This window comes from Rasamsonia emersonii (assembly GCF_000968595.1).
Source record: "Rasamsonia emersonii CBS 393.64 chromosome Unknown ctg1118621760155, whole genome shotgun sequence".
Taxonomy (NCBI): Eukaryota; Fungi; Ascomycota; class Eurotiomycetes; order Eurotiales; family Trichocomaceae; genus Rasamsonia; species Rasamsonia emersonii.
The window spans coordinates 85,274-108,273 of NW_013563164.1; the positions used below are offsets into that span (position 1 = coordinate 85,274).

General features: G+C 50.8%; 10 protein-coding genes across 10 annotated transcripts; 3 read left to right on the plus strand and 7 right to left on the minus strand.

Annotated features, from left to right (window-relative positions):
• Positions 1-137: 137 nt before the first annotated feature.
• On the minus strand, positions 138-1,472 carry T310_4745 (Allantoate permease; the record flags this gene model as incomplete). The annotated part of the gene is made up of 7 exons (XM_013472397.1): positions 138-167; positions 218-435; positions 498-585; positions 656-739; positions 799-879; positions 944-1,045; positions 1,113-1,472. The coding sequence occupies 7 exons, from the start codon at positions 1,470-1,472 to the stop codon at positions 138-140; spliced, it is 963 nt and encodes a 320-aa protein (XP_013327851.1).
• A 1,416-nt stretch (positions 1,473-2,888) lies between these two features.
• Positions 2,889-5,118, minus strand: T310_4746 (Topoisomerase family protein TRF4; the record flags this gene model as incomplete). The annotated part of the gene is made up of 3 exons (XM_013472398.1): positions 2,889-3,533; positions 3,594-4,290; positions 4,349-5,118. The coding sequence occupies 3 exons, from the start codon at positions 5,116-5,118 to the stop codon at positions 2,889-2,891; spliced, it is 2,112 nt and encodes a 703-aa protein (XP_013327852.1).
• Positions 5,119-5,488: 370 nt separating this feature from the next.
• On the minus strand, positions 5,489-6,911 carry T310_4747 (DUF636 domain protein; the record flags this gene model as incomplete). The annotated part of the gene is made up of 2 exons (XM_013472399.1): positions 5,489-6,628; positions 6,765-6,911. The coding sequence occupies 2 exons, from the start codon at positions 6,909-6,911 to the stop codon at positions 5,489-5,491; spliced, it is 1,287 nt and encodes a 428-aa protein (XP_013327853.1).
• A 1,721-nt stretch (positions 6,912-8,632) lies between these two features.
• T310_4748 (uncharacterized protein) lies at positions 8,633-9,545 on the plus strand (the record flags this gene model as incomplete). The annotated part of the gene is made up of 2 exons (XM_013472400.1): positions 8,633-8,806; positions 9,111-9,545. The coding sequence occupies 2 exons, from the start codon at positions 8,633-8,635 to the stop codon at positions 9,543-9,545; spliced, it is 609 nt and encodes a 202-aa protein (XP_013327854.1).
• Positions 9,546-10,557: 1,012 nt separating this feature from the next.
• Positions 10,558-12,003, minus strand: T310_4749 (Protein kinase C substrate; the record flags this gene model as incomplete). The annotated part of the gene is made up of 3 exons (XM_013472401.1): positions 10,558-11,189; positions 11,245-11,879; positions 11,924-12,003. The coding sequence occupies 3 exons, from the start codon at positions 12,001-12,003 to the stop codon at positions 10,558-10,560; spliced, it is 1,347 nt and encodes a 448-aa protein (XP_013327855.1).
• A 704-nt stretch (positions 12,004-12,707) lies between these two features.
• On the plus strand, positions 12,708-13,780 carry T310_4750 (uncharacterized protein; the record flags this gene model as incomplete). Its single annotated transcript, XM_013472402.1, has 3 exons — positions 12,708-12,727; positions 12,790-13,264; positions 13,334-13,780. The coding sequence occupies 3 exons, from the start codon at positions 12,708-12,710 to the stop codon at positions 13,778-13,780; spliced, it is 942 nt and encodes a 313-aa protein (XP_013327856.1).
• A 266-nt stretch (positions 13,781-14,046) lies between these two features.
• Positions 14,047-15,816, minus strand: T310_4751 (uncharacterized protein; the record flags this gene model as incomplete). The annotated part of the gene is made up of 6 exons (XM_013472403.1): positions 14,047-14,073; positions 14,158-14,238; positions 14,311-14,315; positions 14,505-14,757; positions 14,822-15,293; positions 15,365-15,816. The coding sequence occupies 6 exons, from the start codon at positions 15,814-15,816 to the stop codon at positions 14,047-14,049; spliced, it is 1,290 nt and encodes a 429-aa protein (XP_013327857.1).
• Positions 15,817-16,217: 401 nt separating this feature from the next.
• T310_4752 (Acetyl-CoA C-acyltransferase) lies at positions 16,218-17,459 on the minus strand (the record flags this gene model as incomplete). Its single annotated transcript, XM_013472404.1, has 1 exon — positions 16,218-17,459. The coding sequence occupies one exon, from the start codon at positions 17,457-17,459 to the stop codon at positions 16,218-16,220; it is 1,242 nt and encodes a 413-aa protein (XP_013327858.1).
• Positions 17,460-18,430: 971 nt separating this feature from the next.
• T310_4753 (uncharacterized protein) lies at positions 18,431-19,546 on the minus strand (the record flags this gene model as incomplete). Its single annotated transcript, XM_013472405.1, has 3 exons — positions 18,431-18,478; positions 18,592-19,368; positions 19,466-19,546. 3 exons carry the CDS (start codon positions 19,544-19,546, stop codon positions 18,431-18,433), a joined length of 906 nt encoding a protein of 301 aa, XP_013327859.1.
• A 1,471-nt stretch (positions 19,547-21,017) lies between these two features.
• On the plus strand, positions 21,018-23,000 carry T310_4754 (Phospho-2-dehydro-3-deoxyheptonate aldolase; the record flags this gene model as incomplete). Its single annotated transcript, XM_013472406.1, has 6 exons — positions 21,018-21,063; positions 21,119-21,174; positions 21,271-21,400; positions 21,553-22,268; positions 22,666-22,708; positions 22,831-23,000. The coding sequence occupies 6 exons, from the start codon at positions 21,018-21,020 to the stop codon at positions 22,998-23,000; spliced, it is 1,161 nt and encodes a 386-aa protein (XP_013327860.1).

A 23,000-nucleotide genomic window follows, 5' to 3' on the forward strand; every position in this document is an offset into this window, starting at 1 on the left:
AGCCCAAATGAGAGTAAACAGCCAGAGACGACAGTCCTTAAGATCGTCAAGAATCTCACGAAGCCTGAAATTGGTCTCTTCGGCTCGAGGCGAATTCAGCGGCAGACGGGCCTGGATGAACGCTTTTTCTTTCTCGCTCAGCCAGGTTGCGTCGGGGGGGACTGTTTCTGTTTAAGTATGTACACGTCGTACGTATGTATTTATGTCTCTGACTTACAGTTAGGCAAGACAAACCAGAGGAGAATCCCGAAGACGATGGTGACAACGCCCTCGAATAAGAAGAGCCTAAGCCGTCAGTTTTATTAAATCGCTCGTGAGCTCTGCATATGTATGATACATACCATTGCCAGCCAGAAAGACCATGAGAGCCAGATACAGTATCGAAAGCGTACGCAAGAACGCCGCTGATAATCCCGGAGAAGTTTCCCAGCATATCTGCGTTTCTGTCAGGGACTGTTATGAAAATAAAAATTTAAAAGGGACAGGCTGGAACATACAGAAGTAAAGCAGCCGGAGAGACATCTCGTCCGGACGATACCAGTAGCAGAGTTGCAGGATGACACCGGGGAACATGCCAGCCTCGAACTAGCAGGCAGGCAGGTATTCTCAGTCAGTGACAATACCACAACTCTGGTGTATGTATGGATATACATACCAAACCAAGAAAAAACCGAGCAATGTATAGACCCTGCTTATTTGTGACCGCGGCGTGACACGCCATTGCAATTCCCCAGGATACCTTACACATAGTAATCAATTAGTCTTTTTTTCTACTGGAAGAACTGAACGTTCACTCACCAAGATCCGCGATTGCCATCTAGAAGGTAACAATCTCTTTATCAAGAGATTGGATGGGGCCTCGAAGACGATGTACGGAATCTAGGTAGGTAGGTATCTATGTAAGAGGTTTCCTTCCTATAGGAAAAGGGGGAAAAAAACGCACAAAATAAACCGTCGTAACAAGATTATACTCATTAGCCGTCATATCCAGCTGAGCTAGGATATTCATCCCCGTCCCCTTGTTCATGATCTTTGCATTGGCGACCTTGTATAAACATGCATAGTCAACACCTACAATGTATGTGTACAGTAAGCTGTATGTAAGTACATACCGAATTTGCATCAACATTCTTAAGCAGAAACATCAGCGAACACAACGGCATTAACCGCCAGTCGATGCGGCGCAAGAGCCTCTTTTCCTCCTCGGCTGTCAGTGCTGCGCGGGCTCTCATTCGGTGGGCGTCGTAGCCTGGGATTGTTGTTCTCATTTGGCTATTGCCATTGGCGTCCGTATTGTCATTATCGTTATCATTATCATTATCCTCGTCCGTGACGGCGGCGTCTTCTCCACGACGTACGAGATGGAGATGGGTGAGGTGGTCGTCACTGCTGCTCGGTTGACTCGATTGAGTCGGTTCTGCTGATGCTGCCACTACTTGGGAAGTGACTCCGTCTTTGTTGGAGTCTGTCATTTTTTATTTTGGAGCCCAGCAGCGTCTAGACGTTGTGATTGATTGATTATTCTCCAGTTGCAGAGGAAATTATAATACTGATAATGAACGAGATTGCAGAACTCCAATCGTTGATATTAATAGTAAATAATAAAAATAAAATAATAAGACATTTCTCAATCTAATTAAACCCATGAGCATTCTTATTCTGTGAGGTTACTTGTGCTGTTTTATGCTTGTGCTTGTATGGCGCGATTCTTGGTCAAAAGCACGAAAAATGCGGAGACACGATAACGGACTACATATACTCTTATAAATAAAACCAACAGGGTTCGAAATGACAGGCAATATAATAGTTTGATGGCACTCTTGCCAATAGCAAAAGCTTCCAAATAAATCATGCAAATCATTGTAATGTATGTACAGTAAACAGATATAAGGGAAAAAAGAAAACGGCGATCTAGGGCAGTGCTTTCTACCTACCTATCTACCATCAACAATCACCTTTGACGTAGAAAGAAACGCCCTCTCCGCTTGATGGGTTTATGGGAGATACTGTCATCATACTGATATAGATGTGTTAAAATGCCTTCCTGCCTGCCTGCTCGATCTTCTCTCCTCTCCAAGCAATCGCATATAGCGCTTCCTTGATGAGAAGGAAGGAAATGAAAGAGGGGGTTGTGGATATGTGCGATAAAGCAAGTGAGTTTGCACTCATTGCCATCGCACATATATCCTTATCTTCGACTTCGCTGACAGACGGCGTTTGTATGATTACGTGACCAAGGCCCCGAAATGTCGAATTGCTGGATTGTACAGACTTGTGGCGGTTCTGAATTTGAGAATAGCGTGGTGTGCTGTCTCGTACGAATGTACATGTGCATCCATCTCTGGAGCGAATCTCCAGACCCGTCGGCCCTAGAAAGTTAGTAGCAACAGCCTGAATGGTCAGATGCTAGAATGTTAGGACCCTGTGAGATGAACGAAAGAAAAGAAGATAAGACAGTCATGAATGGGAATGAAAAAGGTTTGCCAAGTCCTAGTAGCTGAATGATGAATGATGTTTTCCTGTATTCCGAGTTAAAAGCTCTTGGCGCATCGCCCGAAGAGCAACGATCTTCAACAGCGACGAAAGACATGAAAGACGTGAGGAAGACAAATAATCGGACAGGTAGGAAGGTCATGTCTTATGGAAATGCTAGCAGAAACTGACAACACAGACACGAGATACGCCACATTCCGCCGGTGATTCAGCCCAAAAGCAGAAAGAAGAAACGGATATGGGTATCTCATGAAGCATAACAATAAAAACAACCACCGCCTAAAAATGGAAAACCAATTTATCACAAGAACATGTGTCTCAGAACATGTGTCTCACTGCGCAGTTCATGCAGCGAGACACGATTCCCTGCAGTCGTGTGCAGCTTGCTCGACTCTTCAGCGAGTCTTGAGCTGCTTTTCTCGAGCCGCAAGATCGCGGTCCATCTCAGATACAGTCTTGTACCCTCCAAGTACCATCGCATGTCCGACGCTGACAGAAGCTGGAACACGCGCTGCTATGTCTGGTCTTAGCCGCTTGAGACGAGCTGACCGTTCGCGGCTAGCCTGCAGCTTCTTTTGCCTCTTCTGCTGCTTGTACGGGGGATTCTTGGGTTTGCCCTGTGGAGGAGCTGGTGGTATTTGCGGTGGAGGCGGTGGAGAAGGAGCCGCAGTGACAACGTCAGGAGGGTTATACTCAGACTCCGAGTCGGAGTCAGCAGGAGGAGGAGGCGGAGGCGGCGAAGGTGGTCGGCGATACGGTTCAAACCTAGGATCATTCTCGAAGATAGAACGCAGATGATTCCGTTGCTCGATGTACTCGTCGTAACGTCCTGCAATGATGGCATCGAGGAAAGTTATGTCCTTCGATCCAGACTTTGCCGCCAAAATCATCCGATCCCTAAGAGCGTCAAAGGCTTGCGAAAAGCATTGGAAAATCAAACGTATCTCTCTTGTTCCTCCGGATATATCATTATCCCTGTTGTTCGGGTCCTCTATAGCAAGCCGCTGGGGTCGGTTCTCTGCATTCGCACCGTACACGCGCTGGATTTACATCCGTCAGATCAATTACCCGCTTTCGATCAGCGTGAAACTCCACATTACCTTATTGAAGAAACCAGGTGGCTCCATCCTTATCCCGATCGACGTGTAATCGAATTTGTTCCCGTAGAAATCAAAGAAATCCATCAGGATGCTGCCCAGATTGGGTCCGGAATTGCCCTCGCCCCGTGGCATGTGCTGCAGAAGGCTTACGACGAGACAGATGATGGAAAAACCACCTAATCCACCAGTTGGAACCTCATTCAGTCCTCGAAGAAGCAGAAACTGCTTGATGATCGCAACTATGGCAGGCATAGCTGGGTACTCCGCCTTCCAGCGCTCGAATGTCTGGTTGGCAAGGAGCCCGCTGTTGTTATCAAAGGACAGATCAACCCTCAGACCAGTCAATTTGTCCACGAACTTCAGGATGGGAACCCTTGCACTGGCAATTGTCTCTATGGAACCAGGTACCGCAATGTCGAGATTCCTCAGGAATGCAGCATAGGCATAAATCTGGCCCTTTTTCTCCCCAAAGGTCTTAACCCCAGTGCGCATATATGTGGTGGACAGCAAAACAAGATCCATGTCGGCGATTGGAAGATACAGTCCAGAAGCAAAAGAGCCGAACGCGTGCACCTCTGCACCGTAGTATCTACTCTGAAACGCCGACTGGAGTCTCGCTACTAGGTCCCTCCGGATAATGTCTTCATACGGCTGGGGTTTCACCCAATTGTAAAAAGCAAGAATTTCATTGTGCAGCCTGGAGAAGTGTTAAAAAACGACAACGCCCCTTGGGAGAAGAAAGGACAGTCACTGACCTTGTGCCGAGATGCAATGTCGGTTCCATCAACTCTAGCCATGGCGTTCCATTTTCGGACGAACGTGGCTTCCACTGATCGAGGATTCCCCCGTCACTACGAAACTTACCAGCGAAAGGGTTAGCCTTCTTAGAATATCCCTTGATCTCGTCATCATGGGTTCGCTTCCGCTTTCCCGACGCGCCGTCTCGTTCTTCGGGACGGGCATTCTTGGGGCCTTTCGGCGCATTCGGTGGAGGTTCTGGTTCATCTTCTTCATCTTCTTCATCCTCATCTTCCATATCAAAGGAGATGAAATCTTCGTTGGACGCAACCGCATCTGTCCGCGTCACAGCAGGAGCAGTAGTAGCAGCAGCCACTCGGGCTTTGCGAATGAGTTTGACTACGTCCGGCCTCTTGGTCTGGCTCTCATCAGGAGGAGGCAACACGTAATAGGGATCCGGGTTGGACCACGTTGGGGGCCGGAGGCGCGCTCTGCTCTTTTCCACAGCGCGCTTCTTTCGCGGCGGACGGGAGCCGTCCTCGTCAGACGACACGTCCATCTCAGCTTCATCACTGTCGGTCAGCTCAGAAATGGGAGCGAACTTCAACGGTGCCTTTTCTGCGCCATCTTTTGGGGCACCAAGGGGCTCCGGCGTTGTCTCTCTTTTCGTGGTGAGCAACGGACGCTCTGAAGTTGATGGACGCGGAAAGCGGAACGTAAATTCATGGCTGGGACGCGAGCGTTTGTCCTGGTTCTGCCCCCGGAACTCGTAAGCGGGAGGAGGCATGGCTTCTTGCCGCGGTCAACCTGTGCTGTAGAAGGCACAGGAAAAGGCTGCACGGCTAAAACTAGAGAGAGTAATGCGTGTGTGGAGGTGGCAGTGTGTCAGTGTCGAGGACGAGAGGATTTTGCATTCTGCCACACAGCAGTCCGCGCGGGAAATTTTTTTACGGAAGGCGGTGACTGCTACGTTTTCCCCCATTCACCTTACGTAATCCATGCACTGTGCCTGCCCAAAACGGAAACCAAATTGACCTTCCAATTACAACTATATCCTGCAATTCGATTGGTTTAATGGCATATAGACAACTTCTGCGTCTGGAAGAAATTGTGCTATTCACACGGTAGTATTCTAAATGATAATTGCACATTACCCGTCAAGTCTGGGAAATCTTCCCTTTCCACGCCTGCAACCCCGTCTCCAACAGGCGGATCAAAAGCTTGTTATGCGCGTCTTCGGAGAAACTCACCCTGTCAGTGGCCCATTCCAGCCATTCCTCTGCTCTCGCACCACTCGTGGATCGCAGCAGTCCGACACTGACATCAATCACGCCGGGTCTTTCTTGGCAATGCCAGAAGACTGTCGCTCCGCATCGGTTGCAAAATTCTCGGAAAATCCCTAGACTGCTTTCATACCGTTGTAGCGTTCCCAGATCGAATGAGAGCGACGAAGAGTTGGTCTTGAATATATTGGATTTGGGAATGAAAGCCCAGGCCTGGATAGGGTGTCCACTGGCTCGTCGACACGAAGTGCAGGCGCAAGTCCCAGCCAAGTACTTTGTATTCCCGGCTCGAAGCCACCACTTCACGTCTTGCGGATTATCTGGTGATGCTGAGTGGTAAGGAACAAGTAGATCGGGCCAAGGAGATGACGCCTTGCTCGATGAAACATCTGGAGCAGTCACATAGAATTCTATGCCTCCGCAATGGCACCGGGCGTGGAGCCGGTCACTATTTAGGTGGCCGGCATCTTCCCGATTCGATGATATCTGCTGTAAACGCTCTTCACTGATGATTTTACCGGCCTCAAGCCAGCACAGCCCTGTCTCATTCGCTCTTGATCCTGCGAGAAAGACAGTCAACCCACCGTCATTGGTATCCTTGACACCCCAATGTTGCACAGACTCTGTCTGGGCGATGTCTGGCGTCGTCAGCAAGCCTGCCGCAACCAAGTATCTATTGTTGTGTTTCGCATGCGCAAAGACGTGGGCGCCACAGGTTGCGCAGAACCAGCGACTGACATTATTTGACTGCGTATATTTCTTCAGATTCGTACTTAGGATTGGGGGAGAGTTCAAGACGAGATATGACGAACACAGCAGCCCGCTGGTGTAGCGACAGGAGTTGCAGTGACAGACTTGCGACAACGACGGTCTCACGAGCGGATCTAGAGCGATCTCTTGAGCTGTGCCACCACACAGGCAGGAGATGGAACAAGTGACAGGCGGGACGGAAAGTGACATGCTGGCATCTCTTATCAAAGGGTTGATAAACTCGACGAGATGTCGACTGTGGAACTACAATTCCGTAGATAGATAAGATATCCACGGAAGAAAGCCCCGCATTTTAAAAGCCGTCAACGCAAAGACTCCACGCTGTCGATTGCTATTCTTTTCAGTTAAACGTAGCAGAACGATATACAAGATCTCGTACCCTGAATACGAAATACGAGGCTGGCCGCCTCTCCAGACGCTTGCTGATGATTTGTGTGTCGGGGTGGGGTATACTCCGTACTGAATCCGGACGTGTCATCTTGCATGCGAATCTGGCTGCAGTCTTGAAGTCACCTCGAGCAGTCATGTGGGGAATCTGCAGTTTTAAGTAATAATCTGCTCTTGTACGTTCACTAAGGAACGTTAATGCCGAGTCAATGCCTTGGTCGTGCACTGTGATTGCTGGGAGGCTATAAAACGCTTATAAGACCCGCTTGCCACCCCTCCTCGGCTGGACTAAGTCAAAAGGAAGCCTTCTTCCACTTTGCAAGTCTTGAATCTTCAAGATACAGCAACCTTGAAAACAACCGCCTTCAGAATCGTCTCACTGTTCTAAGACTTATCTTCACTGTCATCATGGGTATGTTGTGTGTTCGGGATTTGAGGTGTCGCATGGATTTGCATGTTATCCACAGATATATCCTCCTTCATTTCTGATAACGACCTGACTGTTCTGTCGTAGTCCCTGCCTGGATTTGTTACACAACTGACGGTTTTATGATATGGGCAGGTCCTTGCTCTTGCAGCTGCGGTGCTTCTTGCCAGTGCCCCTCTGGCCAGTGCACCTGCGTAAGTCATCCGGATCTCCTCGGATGAAAGTGAAGGGAAATGCTGACTGTGATGTGCCTAGAAATAAATTCTTGATTCGTTCTGCTCATGTTGACTCGCTCGACGACAACCACCTCGACGTGAATCATATCGCCAGTTCAAGTCGCAAGATATGATAGTCATGGCTTTGATCAAGAGGGAGTAGTTGACTGAGCGAAAAAAAAATAAATTACATGAACCAACCCAGGTTCACTCCTTTCGAATGGCTTGCTTTGATTATCCATCTTGCCTTGATCACTCCTAGGTAGTGGCACAAAGGATTAGTCCAGGCAGCAGCCAATTCCATTCGTTTCAGTTTCCTTTGTCATCTCTCCCAGTAGATGCGTCCATTAGGCGCTTCCTGTAAGGAAGCATAGATTGATCCTTACTCGTAACGAGAGAGATTGGTAATTAGTGAAATACTGTTTTTGTCATTCTGCCATTCAATCGGATCCGACGATCTCACCGCTACTGTTCTGTCCACAATCCACGATGACCGTCGATACCCGTTCTTCCTTTCAGATAGGTAGACTGAATCGCAATGCAGAAGACAGGTAGAATTCCCAGTCCGCCTCTCCTTGGACCTGCGAGTTTTCGACTAATCAGGCAGCGCCTGACTGGCTTCCTCGAAGCTTGACTAAAAATATGTATGTACAGTACCATTGACATCATAACCTCCGATCTGCGCCCCGGACAGAAAACTCCAAGTTCCATCTCGACTGCACATCCTACGCTATGACCTCTTCGCTCAGTGTTTCTGGAACAAGAAAGAAAGAACGAGATGATCCGATATGGACGGCTGAGTTGTTCGGGGACCCAGAAGAGGGTCCGGCGAGTTAGGTGGGTGGGTATTGGGTAAGTACAGAATTTCTTTTGCGAGCATTCGAATCTGCGGCGCATCCATCGTCTTGTCCACACGAGGGATTAGTGGACCAAAGACAGTCTCGCACGAGGCGGTGAGAGGCGAAGTTAATTCTAAACGATAGACGTCGCATCTTATCAGGTCGCTACTGGGTCAGGTGGCGGTTCTGCTAGGCAATAGGGCCTCAGCACATGGCCAAGGACAGGTACCTTTCGCCTTAATCTTCCAAGGTACAACCACCGCCATCTGATCATAGCAGAGTCGATATAAATGGCTGATAATGTGCACTGGGTTTGGGATACTGAGACTGCTGGGCTGTGCCTGCCCCTCCGCTGCTACTGCGGGGCTCTTCCTGGAACATGCCGCCAGCCCACCATGCGATGCCTCCTTCTCGCAGAGGTGGTGGACCGTCGAGGATCCATGCGCATCCAGCATCAGGATACCTTCAGTTGGGCCTCTCAAGACGCTCTTTGTCAAGCAGAAAGCCGCACAGACCTCATGACCCCCATGTCTCGGATTCAATCGGATCCTCCGTGAGTAGAGGCTGCTGAAGTGAGGCTGGCAAGGCATATCAGACCAGGTTCAAAAACCGCCGCTGCCGCTCTACGTGAAATAGCCTATCGACGATGGACTGTTGCTCACTTTGCAGATCAACTCTGGCACGTGTCTCGTCGGGAGCCATTTATCCTCCACGGACTGCAGGGGGAGCTGCACCACCTGATGCACTTGATTCTTTGCTAGGTTGATCGATTGCCGCCTGACCCGACGATAATCGCTGTCCCCCACAGTTTAAGACGTTGCGAGATGTTTCTAGGCCGACCCACCGCATCCTAACAGGCACAGCGCAGCATATCGGCGAATCACCAGGATAGGTCACAATGGGTTATTCTGAACCCACCATCTTGCGCATGCAGCGGCTTTCTGGCCATGATCGCGATATGGGCCAAGGCCTCGGACGTGGCTCAGTTCCCTTGGCTAAGGGTACTACAGCCAGTGCCTCCTGTTGGCGCCTCCACTTCAGCATGTTATACTGCAGATGTAGGTGAATTGGCGTGGACGAGGAGGAAGTCCTACTGGACATCTGAACGTCTTGGCCAAAGCAAAATCCACCAAGGGGGTGGACAGAGTTTGGCGCTGCTGCAAGTCCGTTCTTGCATGCAGCATGGAGGGAAACCATCTCCTAAACCGGAGGAGCTATGTGGCTGTCAGATGGATATAAAAGACCCTCCAGATTCCCGTCGTCTTCGATCAGAAGAAAGTTCTCTTTCATAACAGACTGCAATTAACGGACAGATCGAACACTGCTTAACTGAGAATTCTCTATCCTCCTTCAAACAAAACCAATCTATCAACCTGCCAACATGAACCCCTGCACCTGCAACTGCTGCAACGGCAACTGCAACTCCTGCGCCTGCTCCAGCTGCACTGTAAGTCAAACCTCCATTCATTGACTCTGCGTGAAGAACGAATCTAACGAATCAACAGCACTAAACATCCACCTGGAGCTTCAACCCTCCTCTCGAGCGCCGCCATGTTTCTGTTCCTCTGAATGATGAACCCGCGAGTCCTCTCCAGTGCATGAACGAATAGCAACGAGAGTCATGCCTTTGCGATTGACTCTTCGACCCGGACGAGGTAGCCAAACTGAACTATACCCGTCAGACAATGCGCTTAAACTACTGTTCATGGCGCTGGAAACTCGATTGATTCGACAGAAACAGCCTTACACACAAGCGACTCAATTGGAAGAAGAGAGGAGGACGGCCAAGGAGAATTGTTCTTTTCGGATGCTGTGTCATATATCTAGTATAATCTAGTATAATAGTCACAGATCAATGCAGATGATACTTTAATAAGCTACAGTATTTACTAGAACATATGAATACTTTTTGTTTTTTTTAGGAAAAAAGTGAAGAGCACTCACTCAGATGCTATATACATCCGATCATGAAGAAATATTTAGCTAGTAAGTATGTAGATGTAGTTCGTTGACAGAGACAGGCTATCTAGGTATCTATTATACACCGCACTACTGTACTGTCCTTGTAATAAGTAACTACTCTGTAGAACTCACACATGAGTAACAAAAACCCTCTCTCTCTCTTTTCTCTTCTTCTATTCAATGATGCTGCGCTTGTTACAGATGTATATGTGTATATATGTAGATAGAATAGACGGACGTCAGATCTTCTAGAGACACCACACCCACACGACATGTAGAGTAAGAGCATGTCAATCGAAATCGAAATCTACATCAGAAATAATAAGAGGACATCAAATCAAATCAAAGTTCATCCTTGTGCTCTTTGGTGGTATTTGCGTCATTGCCAGTTCCATTTTGATTATTTCCATCCTGACACACCGCCGGAGTCGTCACGATCATCGAGTACACGCACTTCTCGTCCTCGGTCACCTTGAGGATCTCGTTCTCCTCGGCGCACTCCAGGATGACGGTCGTCGACCGCGCCGGCCCGTTCCAGCACGTCTGGCCGTTGGCGTACTCGAGGGCCGTCTTCTCCACCTGCCGGATCTCGCCCGAGAAGCTGTCGACCTCGTCGACAGAAGTCGTGCCGATGCGCACAAAGTTGCCCATCGTTACCGTCGCCCCGCCCTTCTTGGGGATCTGCTTCGTCTTCTCCAGGAAGCAGTGCTCGTACGTGTACTCGCCCGAGTCCCGCGAGATGCAGACGCCCTTCAGAGGGCGGAAGACGCCGTCCGGGCCGTAGTCCTTTTCCAGATCGGCCTTGTGGTTGTTGATCGAGTTGCGGGTGCCCGTGAGCGTGGATTTTTCCGAGTTCAGCGCGTTACGAGCGTCGGTCACGGCCTTTGACTCGGATTCTGCGCCGCTCTCGGGATGCAGCTTTCCTTGGATACGTTCGGCCAAGGATGACGGGAGGTAGGAGAGAAGTTTGGAAACTGGCACATATTAGCTGCTAGGCACTCAAAATAAAAAACAATTTTAGAAACCCACCCAAATCGGCTTCGCCCTCTCCATCATCCTCGTTCTCCCACTGTTCCCAGTTGATACCAGAGGTCTCGCTGTCCGGTTTGGAGATCTCATCCAGATCCCGTTCCCGGGCTGCATCACCGCTGTAATCCCCGGCGGTTCCCCTGGCAGCATACTCCTCCCAGCTGCGCACGGCGCGCTTGACACCCTCGTCGTTGAAGTTGGGATTGTACTCAACCTTAAACTTGGACAGGATCTCTTCAAGCTCTTTCACTCGAGCACGGCTCTCGTCTCTCTGCTTGCGAACGTCCACCAGGGCGTTTCGAAGCTCCTCAACACGGTTCTTCGCCTGCCCCGCGAGCTGGCTGACCTTGCCCTTCTTTTTCAGAGCCTTACCACGCTCCTCCTTCTGAATTTTCTCGAGCTGGGCTTCCAGGTCCCGGATCTTGATCTCCTGCGCCCCGGCTTCCGCTTCAAGGTCGGCAATCTGGTCTTCGATTTGCTTCGTTAATCTCCCGGCCTCGGCCACCAGTTCCTTCTTCTTCTTCAACGCCGCCGTCAGGGACTTCTGCCTCTTCTCTTCTTGCTTGCGCCACTCCTTGCCAATCTCTTTACACCGGTCCTCGCACTTGACCCCGCCGACATGCGCCCATTCGTCACTGCCATCGCAGCATATATCATAGTCACAGATGCCGTCATTGACCCTGTGGAAGGAAAGGTACAGAGGCCGGTGGCCTTTGTTCTTGCAGTAGAACCCAGGCAGAGCAGGGGTGAGGTCGACATCGCCACTGGCCGGGTGGTCGGACGGAGTCAAGGGCGACAGACGCGACAGATGAGAGCAGGCCGAGGTGCCAGGCTCATCACTTCCGTCCGGACAGTCGCAGTAGTCATCGTTCACCGAGGAGAAGGGAATCTTAATTGAAGGGTTGGAAATGCAGGTAAACGAGGTCGTGTCCTTGTAGAATTTGGCAACTTTACAAATAATTGGTCAGTAAAATAATGACGCGTTAACTCTAGACAGAGCCTCGTGTGGCTAAATTGAGAGCTCGAGCGTGCTCAATGGAAGAGAGAGCATAGAAGTTGTACGGGTACATGTGTACAGAGCAGTACTTACACTCAGGCCCGACGCCCCTGGGACGTGAAGAGGCGTCATTGGAAGCAGCCCAGGTGGCGGAGCATGTTACTATGCTCAAGAGAAGGAGCAAGTTCCCCGAACTCCTCATGGTGTCCGCATTGAGCGCGTACGTCAATGCAGGTCAGTCACAGCGCGGCTGTCCAGGCGAGATCTGGACAGCTGTTGATAGCAGTCGGCCGTTCAACTTCCCCGTGGAGCGAGCTATCTGCGGGTCCCTTGCTTAGTCATGGATCGACAGCGCCATCTCCGCCCGGTTGCCGCAGGCCAAAAGTGGCAAGACATCAGTCCGCCTGCACCAACTCATTGTCATCAGTCGAACCTCGTGCACAGGTGGTGAAATCCTCAGCGCAAGATGGGTAATGATGGCGGAAGGTAAGATGGAATTTCTTCCTTGGTGAATTCCTGATTCTTTGATAGCTGACACTTGCATGCAGCATCCCGACTCGGCGGGAGCTCGTCAGAGAAGCTGCCCGCAACCCCTCCACGATGCAGGTGAAGGAGGCCCAGCGCGAGCAGCTCGAGCACTACTGGACGACCTGTCCGCTGTCGCACAAGCCTCTCGCCCGACCTATCGTGTCCGACTCGGTCGGCAACCTCTACAACAAAGATGCGATCTTAAAGTTCCTGCTCCCAGGTGAAGACGACGAAGGCATCAGCTCGAAGGCGGACTGCGAGGAGATCCTGCAGGGGCGAGTTAAGGGCCTGCGGGACGTCGTCGAGCTCAAGTTTGAGGTCGACACCGAACGTGTTGAACCAGACGGCCGGAATGCAAGGCCAGGAGAGAGGTGGATCTGTCCGATCACGACCAAGGAATTAGGCCCGAACGTGAAGTCCGTCTACCTCGTGCCGTGCGGGCATGTCTTTTCCGAGGAGGCGATTCGGGAGATGAAGGGTGACAAGTGCTTGCAGGTGAGTATCCCCTTGTGGTTACCTGTTACCTGTTATAAAGAATGTCTGGCTAACCTTGTGCAAAAACAGTGCAACGAACCCTACACAGAAGACAATGTCATCCCAATTCTCCCGACGAAAGAAGCAGAGAAGGAACGCCTGATCGCCCGCGCGCAGAAACTAGCAGAGCAGGGCCTGACGCATTCGCTCAAGAAAGCACCCGGTTCGAAAAAGCGGAAGAAACAGGCAGACTCTGCGGCGGAAACATCAACATCACAAACAACCACAACCCAGTCATCATCGTCTCAGACGACTACTTCCAGCGCAGGCATCAAGAACGCCGCAACAGCGATGCTGACCGCCCGCGTCCTCGAAGAGGAGAACGAGAAGAAGAAACGACTGAAGATGATGGGCGGGCGGAACGAGAACCTCCAGTCTCTCTTCCACAACAACAACGACACTGCGAATAAGGAGAAGGCCAAAAACGGCGATTTCATGACAAGGGGTTATACCATCCCTGCTGGGGCGAGGAGATAAAAAGAATCACCCCCTACGTACGTTATCTTGTCTGGAACATTTTCATAACTGCTATTCCCTAAATCATTACTCCAGCTATGTTATGCTCTATGTAGGCCCGGAGAGATAGGCAAGGCATTTTACGCACGTCACGCATTTTCTTCGAATTTGGACTCTTTTTAGGGCGTTCGGTGTTGGAATTCAATTCAATTTAATTAGTGTACATAGATATTACAATTATTGTACGTATACACATAGATAGATAGGACAGGTATTCAGTTGATCAATCATGATGATAATATCTTTTTTTCTTTCTACTTACGCAGTTTTCAGGTCATTATTTAACATTAATATTTTATTTTTTTTCTTCCTTTCGAAAAAAGAAAAAAAAAACTTACAACAATTACAATCCCAACAAGAACAGAACAAAGTCTTTTTCTTAGAAGCTTCTGAGGAATTTCATCTTCTATTGGAATGTACTGTACAATACATACGCTACCCATAAAACAATAAAAAATAAGCGGAAAAGAAAAAAAAAAGCAAAAGTATACCTGACCTGTAAGGTTACAATACAAGATTTATGATAAATAACATTTGTTTCATATGAAAAACCCGACCTGGGGAGAGTGGACTCATGAGGCTGAGAACATCGACGCAGAAGACAGGGGGGGAATTTCTGCGATCAGGTCATCCGCTCCATTAATGATCAATTTCTATGCTCAATTTTCAATAAGACCCCTCTTACGGAGCTCTGCCTCAATGACCTTCTTGCGTCCCAGTTCCTCGTCCTCGTGCGACCGCGTGTATCTCTTTGTGTAGATCTTGACGTTGGGCAGATTCTTCAGAGAGTCCTTCTTCACGAGCTGTTCGGCAAGCTTCTTCGGTGGGGGGTTGATGATCCCCTGCAGGTACTCAATCGCTTGCTTCACGGAGGTGATGGAGCTGACGACTGGGTCCGGGAAGTGGTAGCCGGTAAGTTGAGCGAATCTTTTCAGGAACTATTGATACCAGTCAGCAAGAGGGCGTCGTAGTCTGGATCAGCAGGAGAGGGGAGGTACTGACAGCAAATTTCGTGGCGGGATCGTTCAATGTGATAGACATGAATCCCGTATCGCGAACCTTCTGGATTCCAAAGAAAGGCAAGCCGGGGGATCGGCGTGGTTGCTCGACCTCCTCCGGCTGCTCCTCTTCAACGGCATCGGCATCTTCAGCTGCCTCCTCCGAGCTTGCCTCCTTCGAAGCCGCCTCCGGCTCTGGCTCCGGATCGCGTCCGACCTGCTCGAAGACATAGTACAGAGTATCCTTATGACTCTGGTTGGCGAAGACCAGCCGTCCGGTCAAGCTCCCACTGTCTTCAGTCGGCTGGATCTTGCACTTCCAGATCATCTTGAACACGGATTTTTCGTGCTCAATAATATCACAGACACGGGTCAGAGGCTTATTCAGTTCGTGCATCAGGCACAGCTCGACAGCCGTCTGGTGCGCAGCAAGATGCAGATACTCCTTCTTGACAAGCTTGCGATTCGACACGAATCTAGTTCCAGGCGGAAAAATCATCAGTCAATGAATGCCGCAGCGTCACGTACAGATACAAAAGAAACTCACCCAACATATTCATCTGCTTCCGTGGGCGGGAAGTCAGACCACCTGCCGAGGTGTCCAACGCGCTCGAGCCCGTCCCATGTCGTTGCAGGCGTATACTCCTGAGGAGGTGCAATCTCTGCTTGGGTCTCGGAAAGTTGCTCAACCTCCTTCTCCGGCTCCGGCTCCTGCTTCTGCTCAACATCTCCTTGAGTCCGCTTGCGGATAGCCTTCTCGATAACACCCTCTCCTCCGTAGGGATCCTTCAGACCAGGCGGGTTATCGGTGCCCCAGAGCTTGCGTCGCACCTTCTCGGTGAAGGGGACGTTCCCTGAGGCATTGCGACGGGTCGTCTGCGGGCTTGGGGACGCTCGGGGAAGAAAGTCCTGCCGGCAATTGGAACAGACATATAACGACTTCGACAGCTGGAGGGATGGAGCCTCCAATGGCTGCAGCAGCCGCACCGCCGGACGCATGGTTGCGGTGTTTCCCTTCCTTCGCTGGGCAGGACGCTGCAAACTTTCGGCAGATTTGAAGCAGCGAAGTGAACGCCAGCTGCTCCGACTCCGAGAGCGGGCCTAACCAAAACAGGAAGCACCAGCAGGCAGTCACGTGAGATATAGATACTCTACTGTACGAGGAAAACAGATCTAGGTCAAGGCCAATAACTTGGAGAATTTTATACAAAATGACTAATGATATTCTCGAAAGTCCGTATATACAACACTCAATTCGATCCATGCCTGTGCATGACGTTCATAGCATACAGTACTCAATCAACATGCATAAAACCACGTTTTTGTCGGATCGTCGTCATTCAAGAATAGACACTCCGTACATCTACTTCAAATCATTAAAGGCATCCCGTATGGAACGTTCATTCGCGCACGAACAAGCCTGCCATGCCCATTCCAGTGCCAATACACATACTCACAACACCCAGCTCTTGGTCAGTCCGCTCCATTTCTGGCAACAAGGTCGCCAACTGTCGGGCACCGGTTGCACCCAGCGGGTGTCCCAGTGCGATGGCACCGCCCTTGGGGTTGACCTTGGCTTCGTCAATGCCCAGCTTCCGGATGCAGTAGAGCGCCTGGGATGCGAACGCCTCGTTGATTTCCCAGATTCCAATGTCAGAAATGTTCAGGCCAGTCTGCTCCAGAAGCTTGGGGATTGCAGCGGCAGGGCCAATGCCCATCTCGTCTGGCGCGACACCCGCAACAGTGGTGGCAACCCACCGACCCTTGATCGAAGAAGACAATCCGAGTTCAGTGGCAGTCGAGCGACGCATGAGCAGCGTAGCTGCGGCACCGTCACTGACCTGCGAGCTGTTCCCTGCCGTGCTCGAGCCGTTCTCTGAAAACGCAGGCTTCAGGGTTGCCATCTTCTCGACGGAGACATTGGCCCGCACACCGTCATCCTTGGTGACCGTGATCTCCTTGGGGGGAGCGTCCGGATTCTCGGGGTCATAGAACTTCGTCGTCACGGGCACAATTTCCTCATCAAACAAGCCTGCTGACTGCGCGGCAGCGGCCTTCTTGTGAGACTCAGCCGCAAAAGCATCCTGGTCTGCTCTCGTGATACCATATCGGCTGGCGACATTCTCAGAGGTGATTCCCATGGGCATAATGCAGTCCCGGGCGTCCTTGGATGGCGACTCTTTCAATTCCGGCCACAGCACGGTGGGAATGGCGCGGGAGCCGTAGTTTCGAGTCATTGACTCCATACCTCCGCCGACACCTACGCTGATGGCACCGGCACGGATCGCATTGGCGATACCTGTGATGGCCGCCAATCCGGACGAACATTGTCTGTTGACGGTGTGGAATGGCACCGTGTGCGGGAAGCCCGCATGGATCTGGGCCATGCGACCGGCTTTTGCACCGCCCAGCTCCTGGAGGACAGACCCGACCGCAACATCCTCAATCAAGGCCGGGTCAAGGTTTGGATTCGCGGCAAGGGTAGCGCGGAGAACGTGCGCCAGAAGCTCTTCCGGGTATGCATCTTTGAAACCGCCTTTCTTCGCGCGGGTAATGGCGGTACGTACGGACGAGAGGATGACAATATCCGAAGGAGATTTCTGGAGGACCTGTCGCAGGCCCCGTGGGATAGAAGAAGCCATGTCAGTTGAAGCGGCTGTATACTGTTGCGATTGGAAAGAGCTTGAGCGATGTATATGTACAAACAAATTAAATAACGCAACTGAGCTCAACGAAGAGCTCAGAAAAAGAGACAACAGAAACAGAAGACTGAGGTATAATGAAAGTAAAGAACAATACCTGGTGCTAGAGAAGCACACACGAACAGTTTCTCTGTCAATACAACGCCCACACAGAGGCGAAAGAGACTACCTAAACGATCCAGCGGACCTGAATCCTAAATACCAGCAGCAATCGGGATTGAAGCCAGGAATAGTGGGGAATGGCCAAGATAGCTAAGATCTTCCCCAGGGCGCTTCGGGTAAGGGCTATGCCGAACAAAAATGCCGGGGAAGAGCTTATGAGCTGGAATGGAAATTTCCTAGTTAGTAGTGAGCTTCGATCTTTCCGTTCCTTCATTTCTTTATGTGTGCATCGGTATTCTAATGAGGGATTGAGCAGGAACAGTGAGGTAGTTGGCATTTCTGTCGATTAAAATGGCCCATTCCTGCTAACTTGCACAACAATGCTGTCGGGTCCAGGAACAGAATTCCCATCAGAAAGAAGGATTTCGGAAGCGGGTGCGGGTGCGGGAGGTAACGGATGCGAGGATCGGGAGTTGCGTCGGGTAGCTCACTGTCCAATCAGACGTGCGGCACGTGTCATAGCCAACACAACTCAGCGATGGCGTATGTACTCCGCACTCCATAGGACATCGTGGAATAAATTAGGAGATACCAAATTCTATCTCGAAAATGTCCCTTGTGATTTCTAATGCCTCATAACTTGTCTTTCCATTATGCAAACTTCGTCCCATGGTATCAAAAGTGCATCACCAGAATTGGAACTCCACTCAGACCTATCCAGAGGGCGAGCCGAAGATACAAGATTTGAATCAGTGTGAGCAACTATTGACTAGAAGAAGAACGCCGGGGTATAAAATACATGCATAAAGTCAAAAGGAAGAACAAGAATCGAGAATACGAGAGTCATTGTATGCGGCCTGCATGACCAGCAGTGCATGCATGATCATGAACGGATAATGTGGCTGTAGTGCCCAGGCACCTTGAGCCGACATTTCTCGCAGTCGGCGCGATAACCCATCGAAAAACTAACCTTCCCTTTGCCAGAGGATGCATTGCGTTTGACGACAGGGTCGGTGGCATTCTTCACCGGTCCACCTTCCACTGCGCTTGTTCCAGACCATTGACTCGATGGACACTGGTTGTCAACGTCCATCGAAGGCGGTGAATCTGGCACAACTGGCTTGTGGAACGCTGACTTGTTGGAGCAGCCTTCATTGCTTGTCTCAGCTCCTCTGAAAAGATCAGCTACAGCATCTCCACCCTCACTGATGGGGCTGGGAAGACGTCGACGTCGCCACCAATCCGTCTCTTCTTCCGTTTGGGGACCGGGGCTCTTGACGGCCGGCGCCTGTTCCCCGAAGCTGCCAGCATCTCCCATCATCTTGTCAGGATGCATATTCAACGTGAAGTGACCGTAGATGGGTGTGGCAGTCCGCCCGCCGCTGATGTTGAGGGATTGATTGATAAGTTGGTGGGGTATGGGCGAAGGTTGGACACTTCCACATGCTCTGCTCCTTGCGCTGACCGGCCATGGGGACAAGTTATCGCCGTTTATGAGTGGGTGAGGATCGGCCATGTCGACATCCATGGCAGTGTCCAGGGCAAGCATAGGCGGTCGACGACTCTGTCGATCGCGCCAGGGGCGAGATGAACTAGACAGATTGTTCTCATTTCCGGCTTCGTCGTCTGATGAGTCGATAGGCGTGAAGGAAGGTGAGAGGGAGCGAGGAAGGAACTGAGGTTTCGGAGGGAAGAGGGAAAGACGGTCGGTTGAAGGAGAGGAAACAAATGGTTCGGAACGGAGTCTCTGTCCTGATTGTCAGTAAACGCAAACTCGACTGCTTTTTTCATTTCTATTTTTTCATTCTGTCGCGTAGGAATAGGCAATTCGTGGACGGCTGTACCTTGCTCTCATGTTGTTCTTCAAGACCGCAGACCTCATCCTCCTCCCTGCGACGCTTGGCCGAGGAGTTAAACACAAACATGGTATCACTTGTGCACGAAACAGTCTTGAACGAAGATCAGAGCGTCAAAGAATTGGGTCTTTTCTCAGGAGCAGCTGGTGTTTTGGGAAAGAGAAACAAGCCACGGCAGCTGGACATAAATAGCCTCAATGCACGAAGACCATCAAGAAAGGGAGCACGAGCTGCAGCAGTGAATATTGCGCGAGACTCAATGCCGCAGCAGTCCCAGCCAGGAAGAGCAGCTGGGAGCTACCAGGCCGAGGAAGCAGTTTCAGAATGCATGATGGACGTCGGAGATGCGACCAGCTGAGACGGAGGCGAGGGCTGGCGGTTTGGATGATGCGGGTGCGGGATAGGGGCTGCCGCTCTGGGCCTAGCGCCGTCTCCGGGTGAAGACTGCTGCAGGCAATTGGCCGCCTCGCATCCGCTAACAGCCATGCCCGTAGCTTAAATCAAAGAGGAAATACTACGGAGTATTGCAATCGCCAGGAGAGCCTGCCTGATGATCTGATCTTGAAACTGACTGGGCCTATTTATAGTGCCTCTATCGCGATGGCAGTGGAGGAACGACCACACGCGATGTTGACGGCCAGCTAATATTAATGTGGACTTTGCTAGACGAAGAATTGGTGCAGAGTACAGAGTATATACGCTCTTAAACGTTGGATCCGTCCGGAGTACTCTGCTTTTCTCTGAATGGGCTAGCACAAGATTTCCCCAGAACATTAGGAGCTCCGATACCGCAGATGGCATGCTCCCATCCGGATCACTCAGCTCGCTATGCTTGCCTGCTTCGCTTCTCCCTGCTGGGTATCTTAGGGCTCACTGTCCTCAGATGCCGATGGGACATTTGATTACTAGCCTATCTGTCTGCAAGAGTCAGCTAATATGTACTGTATCAACGAAGATCTGACTCAGCCTGACTTGCAGTGTATCTGTGCCTTTTAATATACTTGCTGCTGCTGAAACAGGTGGCTTCTTATCGCGGAGCTTCGGCCCTCACCGCCTGCTGCCATCTCGCCATTCCAGGCGTCCCTATTGGCCAATTCTGCCCGGCCCTCGTCCTCTGCGGGGAGCACGATAAAAAAATTATGTCCTTCGATCACGGTGACACAAAATAAGGTACTTTTGGCGTTTCCTAGTCAAGACAAGACACGCTGCCCATCGTTCGCCTCGTGGGTCTTCGGTGAGTTTCAATCGGTGGGTTCCCTGCACGACCTTATCCCCTGTGCTATCCTCGATTTTTCTTTCCGCCGAGACCAAGGAGGAAATTGCCCCTCATCCCATTTATTTCTCTACTAGGTTCAGTTCAGCTGGAGCTTGACTCGAAGCTCTATTTGCTAAAACCCCCAGAGTACATAGCTCTGCTTCTTGCGTCCCTCTTCTCCGTCTGCATCCGGACAGCCAGGGTCCTGATATCAGTTGCTGACGCCATTCTGTCTGCCCAGATTCTGTCGCGCACATAGGTACTTTGCGACCCGCATAGTTCACCATGCCTCTTGTGAAGCCTGAGCCAGAGGTCAACGAGGACACTCGCGGTATGCACCTTCGCTTCAATTTCGGGGGGTTTCTGCTCATTCACAATGTCCACAGTCCTTGGTTACGATCCTTTGCTCTCTCCTCGCTTCATCCAGAGCGAGATTCCTTCGGTGAGTCATAGATACCCAACTTGGCCCGTGCCCGCATCAGATGATATTGGCAGGGCATTTTTCAAATACGTCAGTTCTGACTCTTGATCTCCATAGTCCGCTGCTTCTGTTGAGACAGTCCGGTCTGGCCGCAAGCAAGCGATCGAGATTATCGAGCAGCGTGATGACCGCCTCCTGGTTGTCTGCGGGCCATGCTCCATCCACGACCCTGACGACCCGCCCTCGAGTATGCGAGCCGGCTGAACGGCCCTGTCCGGAGAAGCTGTCTGGTGAACTGTGCATCATTATGCGCGCCTATCTGGAGAAGCCGCGCACGACCGCGGGTGAAGGGGCTCATCAACGACCCGGACATCGACGAGTCGTACAACATCAACAAAGGACTGCGCATTTCGCGCAAGCTCTACGCTGACCTGACCGGCATGGGCATGCCCATTGCGAGCGAGATGCTCGACACCATCTCCCCGCAGTATCTCGCGGATCTGATCTCTCTGGGAGCCATTGGTGCCCGCACGACAGAGTCACAGCTGCACCGGGAACTTGCATCCGGCCTGAGTTTCCCGATCGGATACAAGAACGGCACGGACGGCAATCTGGGCATAGCGATTGACGCGATCGGTGCTGCCGCTCACCCGCACCACTTCTTGGGCGTCACCAAGGAGGGTCTGGCTGCCATCACCAAGACGTCCGGGAACGAGCACGGCTTCGTGATCCTCCGTGGAGGTAACAAGGGCACCAACTACGACCGCGACAGCATCAAGAGCGCACGGGAGGCGCTGCGCAGTCGGAACCAGCGTGAGATCCTGATGGTGGACTGCTCGCACGGCAACTCGCAGAAGAACCACCGGAACCAGCCGATTGTCGCCAAGTGCGTGGCCGACCAGCTGCGCGAGGGCGAGGATGCCATCATCGGCGTCATGATCGAGTCGAACATCCACGAGGGCAACCAGAAAGTGCCGCCGGAGGGTCCATCCGGACTGCGCAAGGGCGTCAGCATCACGGATGCGTGTATCAGCTGGGAGACGACGGTGGACGTGCTAGAGGATCTGGCCGATGCGGTGCGGGCTCGACGGGCGCTGAAAGCGAAGACGAATGGAGTCAGTCATTAACGGTGATAGACCGGCTAGATCTAACTAGATATCTATCTTTCAACTCCAACAGACACGCTTTGTTTCTATGATAGAGTCGATGAGTCTTGCATTATGCATTATGTTTCTAGTCTATCTTTTTCTCCATTTCAAACGAAAAGTTTAACATGATAAATTGTCTTTCTTCTGTCATTCATTCTTTCTTTATACAAACCTACTCCGTACTACGAATCGTATAGCGGTGATTTTTTGGTGCTATCTATCTACTAGAATCCTAAATCAGAATCAGAATCTAAATCTACTCCTAGATAGAACTCCACTGGACGGCAAAAGAGATACATAGATGTCTGACTGACTGCCTGCCTAATGATTGATTGACTGATCGATTACCTACCTACCTACCTAGTACCTACCTACCTACCGACAACAAGACCAGAAGAAGTCAATATGTATGTACATACATGCGTACGTTCACATACACTACCTCACCGAACCTCTCTCTCCTTTTCTTTTTTTCTTGTTCTCTCTCGATCAATATACAGTCTAACAATAACAATAACAATAATAATAGTGGTGAAGAAGAAGATGATGTCGTCAAGACAACAACCAGACAGACACACAGGCACAGACAGACAGACAATAAACAGAAACAAGAACAAGATCAAGATCAAAAATCAAAAATCAGAAATTCCCCGTCCAAAGCAAAACAATAACAATAAAAAGGGCAGAGAAAATATCTAG